Here is a 12,461-nt window from a genome sequence, read left to right as displayed (position 1 = left end):
TGTGTGTGTCTGGTCTAAGGCATATGCTCAGTGTGAAACACCAGACATCCTAGGAGACAGAGTGTGAGCATGGCATCTGTCCAGGCACTTAAGTGTGCCCACCTTAGCTGTTCGGCTGGGAGGCAGGAGTAACTAATGGTCAGGAGGAGCACGTTGCTCCACTTCAAACACTTCCCAGAGAAGCTCTGTTCCTCTGGGAAGTGCATCCACAGATGCACATCCTTAGCCACCCGGCTGCCTGCTCTAAGCCAGGCCGGGGGACAGGCCAAGAGCTGAAAGCCCGCAGGTCAGGGGCTCCAGGGTGTCTGGCTTGGGCTGCGTTGTGGGGCCTGGACAGTGAGCTGAGGAAAGTGCTCTGCTTCTTCATCAGAGGATGGCTGCATTCCTGACATGGCTCAAGCCTCAGGCACAAGTTGAGAGATGCACTCTGCAGCGGGTGCACCTTGGTGAGGTCAGCATGAGATCCGCCCGCTTCCCCGTGCCTCCATGATCCCCTGCACCGCCCCCCGGCCCCCCAGCCCCACGCCCTGCCCAGGGCTTGTAGCTTGGATCCCAGGTGAGCCCCTCTGTCCCTGAGGTACCCAGGAAATCTGTCTCACCTGTGTGGATCCCTGAGTACACGGAGTCACCCGCTGCCCCAGAGGCAATGTCAAGCTTGAGGATGGCTGCAGCATCAGGTTCAGGTTCTTTGCCTTCACCTCCAACTGGCCTGGCTCTCCCAGTCGCTGGTCAGGCACTTCTGCACTGTTGGTCAGGCAAACGGCTTGCGTGGACCGGTGTACTCTGCGCAGGGCCGAGTTTGGCCACTGGGTCACCTGCGGCCAGAGTGCCCAGAATTCCAAGGGGCGTGTCCTGGTGTCTGGAGGTCAGGGTGTGGAGTTCAGCCCCTTCCGGCCACCATCCTATTCGTGCATGGGGACGCACAGTTCTGCGCATGAGTGTCTCCCCTTCCCTGCTCATTGGCTGTGGGCAAGGAAGCTGTTGGTAGTGCCACATAGGCTGCAGTTGGTGGGCAGGCTGTGCAGGCTGCCTGCTGTGTTCTCGTGGCCAGCTTCTTCGCCTCTCCGGGCTAGGACCAGAACACCATGGAGAGTGAGATGGGGCCAGGGGAAGGCAGCATCAGCCCGGGATCCTGGATCTTGTGAGCCCAGGTCTTCACGAGGAAGGGGCCCTGGGGCCTAGCAGCCTGGTGGGGTGACAGAGGTGATGCAGGCCCCAGGTGGTGTGCCAAGCGAGGAGGCCACCCTCTACTGGGTGGAGGCAGTGGAGGAAGGTGCTACCCTGGAGGAGGGAGAGATATCGGGAATCGGGCAGGAAGTCCAGCTGCTGGTGTTAGACGTCATGGAGGAGGTGGAGCTGGTGGTGTACGAGGAGCAGGAGCAGGTGTCCTCGGAGGAGCAGTGCCAGGAACATCCAAGGCCCGGAGCTCCGAGTGACCAGCCTGCACTGGAGGCGCTGGCGACCCTGCAGCTGGAGCTGGAGCCTGTGAATAAGAAAGCCCAAAGGGTGCACGCTCGCCTGAAACATAAGAACTGTCAGAGGCGGATGCTGAATCTAGAACACAGAAGTGCCATCACCCAGGGAATCCGTGGTTTCTGGATTAAAGTTGTATGCCTTGCTGTGGTGCTTGAGATTTTTTTTTTTTTTAACCTGTGCTATTGCAGGAACAGTTTATAGATCTGAGAGTTCTGGTATAAAATTTATATTTTTGGATGATGGGTATTGGTGACCATCCTGCATATCTGTTCCTGATATTAGATGTGATGTCCTTGCTATTCTGGCTAGCACAAATTGGTACTTGGGCTTTTCTTGCAGAGGTCCCAGTCAGAATTGTCCTTAGCACCAGGGACTCTTCAGAGAAAAGGCTTATCTGGAATCCAGGTCTTCTTCCAAAAGCTGAGTGTATTTGGGGGGAGGTTGGCAGTGTATGTGCTCATACTGGTTGTAGCTAGCAGTGTGTGTTCTCCAGAAGTAAGCTAACTTTCAGGGGGCTGAGATGGAGCTTAGGGCCTTCCTGTTAGGAAGAGAACCTCCTTCTGGTAGTGCATTCCTAGGCACAGCCTTGTCTGGCGTTCAGACAGTCTTCATCAACAGAAATGTGATGAGTTAATTAGGAGCAAGTTGAAGTCAGACAGAGCCATGTTACCCTTTAGGCTAGCTTTGTTCTTCTGGCACTTTTACCTCGAGCATCTAGAGGCTCCTTGACCTAAAGCAGTTTACGAACCACCCCCAAATGTCATGTCTGATGACCAAACAAGACCAAGACATGCTTCACTTCATGACCAACTTGAAAGTCAGGCAGGGGACACTGATCATTGAGGAGGGGAGGTGACTGGGAAGGGGAGAGGATGTGGTTTATCCCTGAAGACAGGAAAAGGCAGCTCTTCTGTAAAGAGGTTTCACACCCACCCACCCCCCACCTGCCACACTTTGTCCTGGCAGGTGGAGGAACTCCAGCATCCCACTCATCACTGCATGATCACATTGTCCTTTCAGAGGAATACGTATTTCCAAAAAGAAGTAATTGTTAAGAAGTATCTCATTAACGTCACTGGTAAGAGGCAGCTCCCTGGATTTTGGGGGGTGGGGGCAGAAAAGTGGAGGTTGAATTGGAAAGTGATTTAGGTGTTTCTCCCATATGCCTTCTCCTGCAAGATACCAAGTATCCTGTTCCACTCCAATTCAGTGGCACCAGGGGTTTGAACGTAAGGCATACAGCCGCAGGAACCACAAGAGCAGCGTTAACTTCTTCAACTGGCTCTCTGACCACAGCTTCACAGGATCTGACCAAATTGCTGAGGTGGGGTCCCACGTGGGCACTGGGCCAGATTGGTGATTTATATTGGAGTTCTTGGCGGTGCACGGGAGGGCTCAGGGCCTAGCCGGCCCTGTGCTGACCTTGCTCATTGCCCTGGAAGGTCATCATAAAGGATCTGTGGCCCAATCCTTTGCAGTACTAGGTGAGGAGGAAGGCTCCAGCATGAGAGGTACTGGGAGAACGAGAGGTGAGGAGCCCAAGGGCTGAGCACTGGCATAGCTGTTATCCAGGAAATTGGGTCGTTCTTCCACTTGTGGAGAAAGTGAGACTCCGCGGAATCCAGAGTGACACCAGGGCCTGAGGGAATTGGCAAAAGATAGGAGTGGTAGATAACTCTAGTAAAAACCAGGTTCTAACTGGAGAAGCTGAGGTAGATGAAGTGGCCTGGTGAGGCCAAAGTCACTCCAATTGATATCTGGCTCGGCTGCACATCTCTGAACTGTCATTCCATGGCCAACAAGTCTACCCTCAGGCTTCTCTTAAATTGGGGCCCACCTGCTATTCTTTATGAAGTCTCCTTTCCACAAAGGTTTGTGAGTCTCTTTTCTGCAAGGCTGTGGCCCACTGACCATCCTTTTATTCCATTTTGATCATTACACTTGTTTTGTTGGTGTTGTTGCTTTTAATTTTCTTCTGTATCTTTTTCACCTGCACCCTCATTCTGAGAATACTGACCACTGTGCAAGATTATGAAGAATAGTCTTTTATTTGTTTTAACTGGAGGATAATTACTTTACAGTACTGAGACAGGTTTTGCTGCACATTGGCCAACATGAATCGCCCATGGGTATACACGTGTCCCCCAAATGCTGAACGTGCCACCCACTGCCCTCCCCTGCCTGTCTTTCTGGGTTGTCCCTCAACATGACTTTGGTTGCTTTGCTTCACGCATCAAACTCGCACTGGCCATCTATTTTACATAAGGTAATGTAAATGTTTAGAAGAATTTTCTCAAATTAACCCACCCTCAAGTTCTCCCACTGAGTTCAAAGTCTGTTCTTTATATGTCTGTGTCTTCATTTGCTGCTCTGCATGTTGGATGTGCAGTACCTCCTGCATGGTCCTCAACTCCATATATTTGTGTTAACATACAGTGTTTATTTTTCTCTTTCTGACTCATTTGACCCTGTATAATAGGATCCACGTTCATCCCATCTCATTAGAACTGACTTGGCCACATTCCTTTTTAGACCTGAGTAACATACAATTGTGTATCTGTATGCCAACTTCCTTATCCCTTCATCTGCCGATGGACATATAGGTTGCTTCCATGTCCTAGCTATGGTAAGTAGTTGTACAGTGAAGACTGGGGTGTGTGATGTTTGGTATGTGCTTAGAGGAAATGTGAAAGTTCACAGACACTCTCTCCTGGGAACTGTCTTGCAAGTTTAAAGCTGTCTTTAGTGTTTGCAGAGAGGGTAGGTTTACATATGTGTGTCTCTAGTCTGTTTTGAAAGGAACCCCCTGATTTTGAGAAACAATGATGGAGTGTCCCCCTTGACCTAAAATAGGATACCTAATAAGCTGCTTCACATGCAGATCAGTGGCCAGCATAGTGCTCTTGGACTGGAAAGTAATGAAGGGTGGCCTGGATCGAGGGAAATGGATCGAGAGGGAGACACAAGTAAACCTGAAATAATTCCAAAGGATAAATATAGAGCATCAAATAATTGTATGTATATGGGTATTGTTTGGGCAGGTCCTTACACAGAGATTTTGCTGTCACTTTTTTTTTCTCAGACCCTGCCTTGGGTTGTGGTGATCGGGGGCCAAAGAGAAATAAAATACCCCTAACTAGATACTTTCTACTCAAAAGGACAGAGAGCCATTTAGTAAGGATGACTCACTGTGCTGGTCACTTTTCGAGCACATTCTTAACCTGATGAGAAAGGGGCTATGTGACTTTATCCCATCAGGGTTCCTCTTTTCCAGAACCCCTGTTTTTATTTTTTGACCTGAGAATTTTGCTTTATTGGGTGTTTGGATAAATACAAGTTTACTTCCTATTTGAGTGACCACCACTATGACTAATGTTAAATGGAAATCATTACATAGCTTGTTGTATATAAGCCCATGTGCTCTAGATTTTTTTTTCATTTTTAACTCATTATTTTATCAAGTAGAGGAAATTTCAGAAGAGTTTTTTTTTTTTTCAGTAGACACAGTAAGGGAAAATATTTTGGATATTTCCTGATGCTTTATAAAATCTATTCAAGCACTTTTTCCTGAAATTTAAGTTTTATATTTTGAAGTGGTATTTAAAACCACTGATATGACTAGTCTAATGAGTGATATTTGACTAGAATTCTTTAGCATATGTTGCAAAAATTCATATTTTTTATGAAAGTCAGTGGATTTTGTTAAATTACAATACAATTACCATGTCCCTGGGAAGACAAATTATAAGAGGGAATATCAAATTATAAGAGGGAAGGTTTGAAATGCAATTGTTGTTACTAAGGAGAATCATATGCCCCAAGAACCCATGCTTTTTGCCTCATGCTCCTTCCTCTCTACTGTCAAGGTTCTCATCTTGCTACATAATTTTGTTTTGTTTTTTAATTTAATTTTTATCAACCTCCTTTCCACTTTTTTTTTTTTTTAAGCCTCTGTGGAAGGACAGCATCAGACCACTTCCCATCCAGTGATCTGAGCACTGAAGTCTCCAGCAGGGAGTCGCTGGGCAGCAGAGAACATCTGTGTGCCTTTAGACGAGTCTGTGACCTTGGTTGAGTGCCAATGAACTTGGGTGCTGGAGCATTCATTCACCCTAACATTCCTCCTTTTCAAAAGTGACTTGTTCTTCTTTTTCAAACTTGTCTGGATCACTGGAGAAGGAGAGATCAGGCATGACCTCCTGGGCACTCATGGAAGATGGTACCACACCTGTGTAGGACTTCCTGGACCAGCACCTACTACATCTGACCCACTGGGGAAGTTCCCCTTGGTATTGCAGGAACGGCACAGAGAAGAGTCTTGCTACACAGAGCAGGGGTGGGCTGGTTAAAGTGAGAGCCTCTGGCAGAGGCAGGTATCAGCTCTGGGATCAGTAGCCACCAGTAACCCTTCCCTGGGTAGTGCAGAAAGGCCAGAGGATTTACTTTTGAAAAACACTGACTTGAAACTCAGAGGACTGAGTTTCCTGGGAGATGGCTGGATGTTCTGCCAAGAGATCAAGGGCATGACAGGGCAGGGTGTCCATGAATCCTGCTCCCACACTTACCAGCTGTGTCATGTTGGGCAGGTTACTTAACCTCTCGGTACCTCCCGCTCTCCAGTGTAAAATGAGGATGATGCAAGCCACTTTTTCTTAATTGCTGTGAGGGTGCAATGATATAAGCTGCATGAACCATCCGGAACAGGGAATTGCACAAGATAAGAGCCGTGACACTGATGGTTTTTACTGTTTTGTTTTGCTTTTTTGGCTTTTTGGGTTTTTTCTTCTTGTAATTAATTATTTTTTGGCTACCTGTGTGGCATGTGGGATCTTAGTTCCCTGACCAGGGATCAAACCCATGCTCCCTGCCTTGGAATCACAGAGTCTTAACAACTGGTCCACCAGGTCAGTCTCAGTTTTTACTATTAACTGAGGGAAAACATATGTGTATATATATATACACATATATGTATATGTGTATGATATATATATGGGACATTTGATGCCTAGCTCACAGTAGGTCATTAACCGATACTTCCTAAATGAACACATGGGGAATTTGACTTCTGGAGCAAAAAACACCCTTGGATTGTGGATTCTTAAGGTGAGGTACCAATAGCTCAGCTCAGGTCAGGATGTAGAGGGGCATTGCTTTCGATTCAAGCTAGCCACTACAGCAGAAAAGATTAAAAATGGAACACTGGTCACTCATAGATCTGAAACGGAGAGTGGTTCCCAGGGATGACTTCATGGAAAGGACACAATTAGCTTGATCTGGGGTTTATTTACTCCATAAATTGAGCAGTCCTGGTGGGCACTGGAGCCTGGTCCTGGCCAGGCCTGACTGCAGAGTATTTTCTGAACAGCTAATTAAGACAAAGCAGGTGATGCCCACTGATCACCTCTAATTGTGCTGGGCTTTAAAAAGACTTGCAGGGCTCAGTAACAGAAACTTTGATTTCTTTCTTTTTTTTTTTTTTTGGAGTAAGTTGGAAGCCAATGCTAAATGAGGTTACCACAAATGGCCCACAAGCAAAACATTGTTTTGGTCTCCCAATCCTTTTGCTGGGCCTAGAGGTGCTCAACTGTGATCATTTTGATAAGCACAGATTAATGAGGGTTCTGTTTTTACAATGGACAGGCTTGGAACATTCCTCAGCCATACTCTTCAGAAAGCTGTCTCATTTTGAGCAGTTGGGGACCTTATTTCTGAAATTCATGTCCTAGGAGTTTTGAGTGTTTTCGCTAGAAAACAACGTACTGTTTATTCATTCAGGAGATATTTTTGAGTATTGACTGAGCTGATCTAATATCAAATTTTATGTGTGCGTATACACACACACACACACATATATGTTAATGAGTGCAGTCAATTCTTGGGAAGATGTCTACTAGACTCTTGAGGGTGGTGATTCTGGGAGGCAAGATTAGAAGTGGTGTATGACAGTCTTTATGCATGCAGCATTTTATTATGCTTTATATAATATTTTCATGCTCTATCTGTTTTTTTGTTGTGCATCTGCAGCTTGTGGGATCTTAGCTCCCTGATCGGGGACTGAACCCATGCACTCATGCATTCATGACTTTATCAAGCAGGGCTAAAACAGGCCCACAAAGAGATAAGAAGAAGCCAAGTTACAGGGAGTTTGTGGAAAGCTCATCCTCAGTGATTTGAGGTGATGTGGAAGAAGCTGCAGGGTCGGGGGCATGATTGTGATTTTTGAGTTCAGAGAAACACAAGTCCCTGTTATCGTGGAGGCAAGCACACCCTGCCCTGATAGCCAGCTTCCTCTCTGCATCCCAGTGACAGGAGAGCTTCATTCTCAATCAGAAGGGACATTTTTGACTCCCCAAATTCCTACCTTAAATCTTGCCCATTGTCATGAGATGAGACATCATCCAGGTGGATCTGGTCAAAGTCCTATGGAGAATTTGGCAAGAAGAGAAAAAGGGAGATACGTGACTGTTGAAGCCAATGCAGAATTTGAGAGGTGATTTCATAAGCTGGAGGGTGAAAGAGCACTGGCCTAGGAGTGAGGAGTCCTGAATTCTAGTCTGGAGTTTGCCACTAAAAGTTGGATGCTCTTTGGTAAGTCTCATTCTCTTCTGCCTTTGGTTTCCTTATGAAGGAGCTGGTTGGCTCTAAGGTGGTGATAACTGTATAATTTATCATGCACACCCTGACAGTTTTTCTGTGTAAAGGGGGCTGTTGTTAGTAATACAGTGGGGGAGACAGGCAGAAAATAGGATCAATCCAATCTCCCTCTGCCCCCAGGTACACTAGGATGTGTGGTCACCATGATCATACAGCGAAAGCCTTTGCTTTGTTCAAGGTGTTTCCTCTGTCTGGAGGGCTCTCTGCTTTCATCTGCTTAGTAAACCTTGTATTCTTCAAGCATTAGCTTCCAGAGGTGCCCCCTGCCCAAGTTTCCCACCATCTGTGCCCATCATTTATTGAGCACTTATTATTTGCCAAGCATATAGTTTGGTCTTCCCTGGTGGCTTAGAGGGTAAAGTGTCTGTCTGCCTGCAATGTGGGAAACCTGGGTTCAATCCCTGGGTTGGGAAGATCTTCTGGAGAAGGAAATGGCGAACCACTCCAGTACTCTTGTCTGGAAAATTCCACAAATGGAGGAGCCTGGTGGGCTGCAGTCCTTGGGATCACAAAGAGTCACACACGACTGAGCATCTTCACTTCTACTATGTGCCAGGTTACCGTTTCAAGTGCTGGCCATTCAGTGGATTCTAATAACATGCTGCCTGCTACCACCCATCCCTTTCTCAGTTCTCTTTGCAGAAATACCTTAACACACGGTCATTAAGACAGAGAGGAGGGGATGGCATCAGTGGGCACGTGACCCAGGTTCAGTCAATCAGAGAGACTCAGGGTCCTCTGGCCACAGTGATTACTTCCAAGGTGAGGTTGTAGTCTCAGAAGGACCAATGAGGACCAGCCCTGGGACTTTTGACAAAGAGGAGCTCTTCTTTCCCTGGGGCTGCTGGATGGTGGGGTTAAGCCTGGGGCTGTTAGAGGAAAGCAGGTCTGAGAGCTGGAGAGAGGGATGAGGTCAGATCACGTGACTCACTCTATCCGCCCACAACTGAGGGTAGGCCACCCTGAGCACCATAGTAGGTTGAAACACAGCTCCTCAAAGATATCTCATGTCCTAATCCCAGGAACCTTCCAGGGCAAAAGGAACGCTGTAGATGTGACTGAGTTAAAGATCTCATGATGGGTAGAGTATGCTAGTTGGACCCTGAATGTACTTATATGGGTCTTTGCAAGTAAGAGGCAGAGGGGTGTTATTTGATGACAGAGAAGGGTACTGGAGTGACATGCATTGAAGGTGGAGAAAGAGGCCAGAAGCCAAGAAATACAGGCATATTCCTGGAGCCAAAAAAGGCAAAGAAACAGATGCTCCCCTCAAAGCCTCCAGAAGAAACCAGCTCTGCTGACATCTTCAGCCCAGTGAAACTGATTTTGGAAACTTGACCTTCAGAACTGTGTGTTTTAAGCCACTAAATGTGTGGTAATTTGTACAACAGTCACAGGAAAGGAAGACACAGACTTTTCTGTTTAAGGGAGTGGAGATAGGTTTCCTGCAGTTGGCAACCAAAAGGCAAGAGTGATGCAGTGCCCCCAAGGAAACCAGATGCAAATCCCGCCAACCCTGTGAAGAGCTCCACTTCCATCCTAAAGTGCATTCAGGTGAAGGATCCATAAGGCAAAAATCATAAGTGTGTGTGCTTGCTATCATGGTATGGATTAGGGCTCAGGCTCCGGAGTCTGATTGTCTGGGTTTGAATCCTGGATCCAACCACTTCCCTAGATGTGTGACCTTGAGCAAATGATACAGCCACCATGAACCTCAGCGGTCAGACTGGCAAGTGGAGATAACAACAGAACCTGCTTACACAGTTGATGAGAGAAGAAACACCTGGCACACAGTAGGTGCTGCATAAATGTTAGCTCTGATTATTGTGTTAAGATTTGTAAACATCCGAGTTTTGGCTTTTGCAAGACAATTTCAGGAGGTGGAGACCTCCTAGTAAAGACTTGTAGGGAGAGGAGACATATGGAACTCTGAGATGGACCTCTGGGTGCAGGGTTGGGGGGAAACTGGTTGTAACATCCCTGGACTCCTGAAAGGAGGAGACACCCTGGGAGAAAGAACATGGTGCTATCAACGAGTAAGATATGACTGAGCAACTGAACTGACTGACTGATCAACATTTTGAGCAGAGTTCTTTTTACACAAGGAAGAGGCTGGAATTTATCTTTGAGGACAGGAGCTTTGCTGGGGGATAATGGGACCACCTTCCCATCACTTGTTGAAGATATACAGAGTCAGGGAGTAGGGTGGGCACAGTCACCCTGATACAGGAAGCCTGGGCTGGCTTTGTGGGTTTCGAGGTCAGAACCTAGAAGAAGGGGTGGTGTGGTGCTGATCCCTCCCTGGTCTCCTCAAGGGGCTGTGGACTGGAAGGGGGCTTGCTGGAGCCTTTGGTTTGGAAGGAGGTTTGTGCCCAGAGGCCCTGGACTGCTTGGCCCCCAGTTCTGTGGCAGTGACAAAATAGGACTTGGGGTCCTGCGGCGTGGGACCTGGCATGCCCGTGGCCCCTGGGGGTGGGTGGTGTGTGCTCTGACACGTCTGAATGGCAACATCAGCAGGAAGCTTCACCCAGGGGCTTCCTTGGGGTCAGCCCTAGGCAGAGGGTAGCCAGACCAGAGGGCAAAGGACACGATGGTGATCAGTGGTGACCCCAACTGAGAGACTCTTTGGGTAGTGGTGGAAAGAAAAAAAGAAACTTGGGAGGGCACTGGATGACCACTCTGAGCCAGCAGACCTCTGGTTTATGCCTAAACCATTTCTACTTATGATTGCATTTCTCCTTTCCTTCCTTGCACCCAGGATTCTTATCTCTTAGTGGTAAAATTGATCCCCATCCCTGAGATGGCATGTCCTTTCCTAAAGACTCCTGTTCCATAATCACATTATCTACTAGAGTAGCAATCAACCACATGTGGTTCTTTATAGTTAGCCAGTTAAAATTGAATAGAGCACTTCACTGGAAGTCCAGTGGTTTGGCATCTGCCTGCCAATGCAGAGGACAAGGGTTCGGTCCCTGCTCCAGGAAGAACCCATATGCCATGGAGCAACTAAGCCAGTGTGCCACAACTACTGAGCCCATGCACCCTAGAGCCTATGCTTCACCATGAGAGAAACCACTGCCATGAAAAGGCCACACGCTGCAACTAGACAGTAGTCTCTGCTCGCCACAACTAGAGAAAGCATGTGTGCAGCAGTGAAGACCAAGTACAGCCCAAAATAAATAAAATAAATTTAAAAATTCAGTAGAAAATTCAGCTCATTATGTCTATTTCATGGGCTCCACAGCCAAATGGAGCCAACAAATACCATACTGGATGCTGCACATTTTGCATCATTGCACAAAACTCCATCAGACAACATAGGTTCGGAGGGCAAACAAATTCACTGCTGTATTGACAGGTTCAATTAGGGAGGATCTTGCAAGCTGGCCAGGAGACATATCTCCTTTAGCCCAAGCTGTCTTAAAACAGTAAAACATGATTCTGGAACAATTACCATCTCTCTCCCTCACTTCCCCTTCTTCCCTTCTCTCTCTCTCCTTCTCCCTCTTTCTCTGTCTCTCCAGAATTTCTGCTACTTTGAGAATTTACATACTCTAGCAATGCAGGGCTTATATTCCTCTATGCTGACCATCCACAGCCTCAAGCTCCATCTCCACTCCTCCATAACCTCTATTGAGTTTTCCTCACTTTACTTTATCTGGGCCCCCATGGGCATCCTAGTTGGGAGACCCCTGATCCAGAGCAATGTCATCAAGATGGGAGGATCCTAGGGCCCACCATCCTAATACATTAACAAGAACTGTACTGAAAAGCCAGTGCTGACTTCAGAGACCCAGGCACTGAGGAAAAATTAATAGCGAATTTTCCCCCAGTCGGTTGCTTTGCCTGAAATTGAAAAACCACTGCCCAGTGGCCCCCAGTCCTCCCGTAAAGCTTTAAAGCTGCTGTAGGGGTTCACCAGGCTCTTAGGCCCCTGGGCAGAGTTCCCTGCACTTTCCCTGACATCAGAGTAAGGCATGTGGGAAGAATCTGGTTTTCTCATCTGCCAGGGGATTGTCGGGGGGTGCTAAAGTGGGACAACAGTAGTGAGCACATTTTGGCTTAATAAAAGACCACAATGCTCAGCTAGACACTACCTCATACTTCGCCAGCTGACCTGGATGGAGTTACCTGCTGAACCGACAGGGAGGGGAGCTGTAGGAGGTGGAGGACACAAGGACACTGGGCCCTGGGGGTGAGGACCCTATGCTTCACAACTCTGCTGCGTGGGGGGAAGCCCTCTCAGGCTGAGGATAACAACTCCTCACTGCCCAAGGTGCTTCTGGCCTCTCTGGACTCAAAGCGTGACTATAATCCTGTCTGTGTGTTAG

General features: G+C 47.5%; 1 protein-coding gene across 1 annotated transcript; it reads left to right on the top strand.

Moving 5' to 3' along the window:
- The first annotated feature begins 1,206 nt into the window (after positions 1 to 1,206).
- LOC133053509 (testis-specific Y-encoded protein 3-like) lies at positions 1,207 to 2,960 on the top strand. The gene is made up of 5 exons (XM_061138093.1): positions 1,207 to 1,608; positions 2,216 to 2,293; positions 2,443 to 2,561; positions 2,656 to 2,800; positions 2,919 to 2,960. The coding sequence occupies exons 1-5, from the start codon at positions 1,207 to 1,209 to the stop codon at positions 2,958 to 2,960; spliced, it is 786 nt and encodes a 261-aa protein (XP_060994076.1).
- Positions 2,961 to 12,461: the final 9,501 nt, after the last annotated feature.

The sequence above is a fragment of the Dama dama genome, chromosome Y (assembly GCF_033118175.1).
Source record: "Dama dama isolate Ldn47 chromosome Y, ASM3311817v1, whole genome shotgun sequence".
Lineage (NCBI taxonomy): Eukaryota > Metazoa > Chordata > Mammalia > Artiodactyla > Cervidae > Dama > Dama dama.
Note: the sequence above shows the minus strand (reverse complement) of the source record. Positions and strands in the feature narration are given on the sequence as shown.

Excerpts from the sequence above, each read along its gene's own strand:
- LOC133053509 (XM_061138093.1), top strand. The coding sequence starts at position 1,207 with ATGCAGGCCCCAGGTGGTGTGCCAAGCGAGGAGGCCACCCTCTACTGG. Across the intron at positions 1,609-2,215 it reads GTGGTTTCTGGATTAAAGTT|TTTACGAACCACCCCCAAAT; the intron begins GTATGCCTTGCT and ends GACCTAAAGCAG. Across the intron at positions 2,294-2,442 it reads ACTTCATGACCAACTTGAAA|GTGGAGGAACTCCAGCATCC; the intron begins GTCAGGCAGGGG and ends TTGTCCTGGCAG.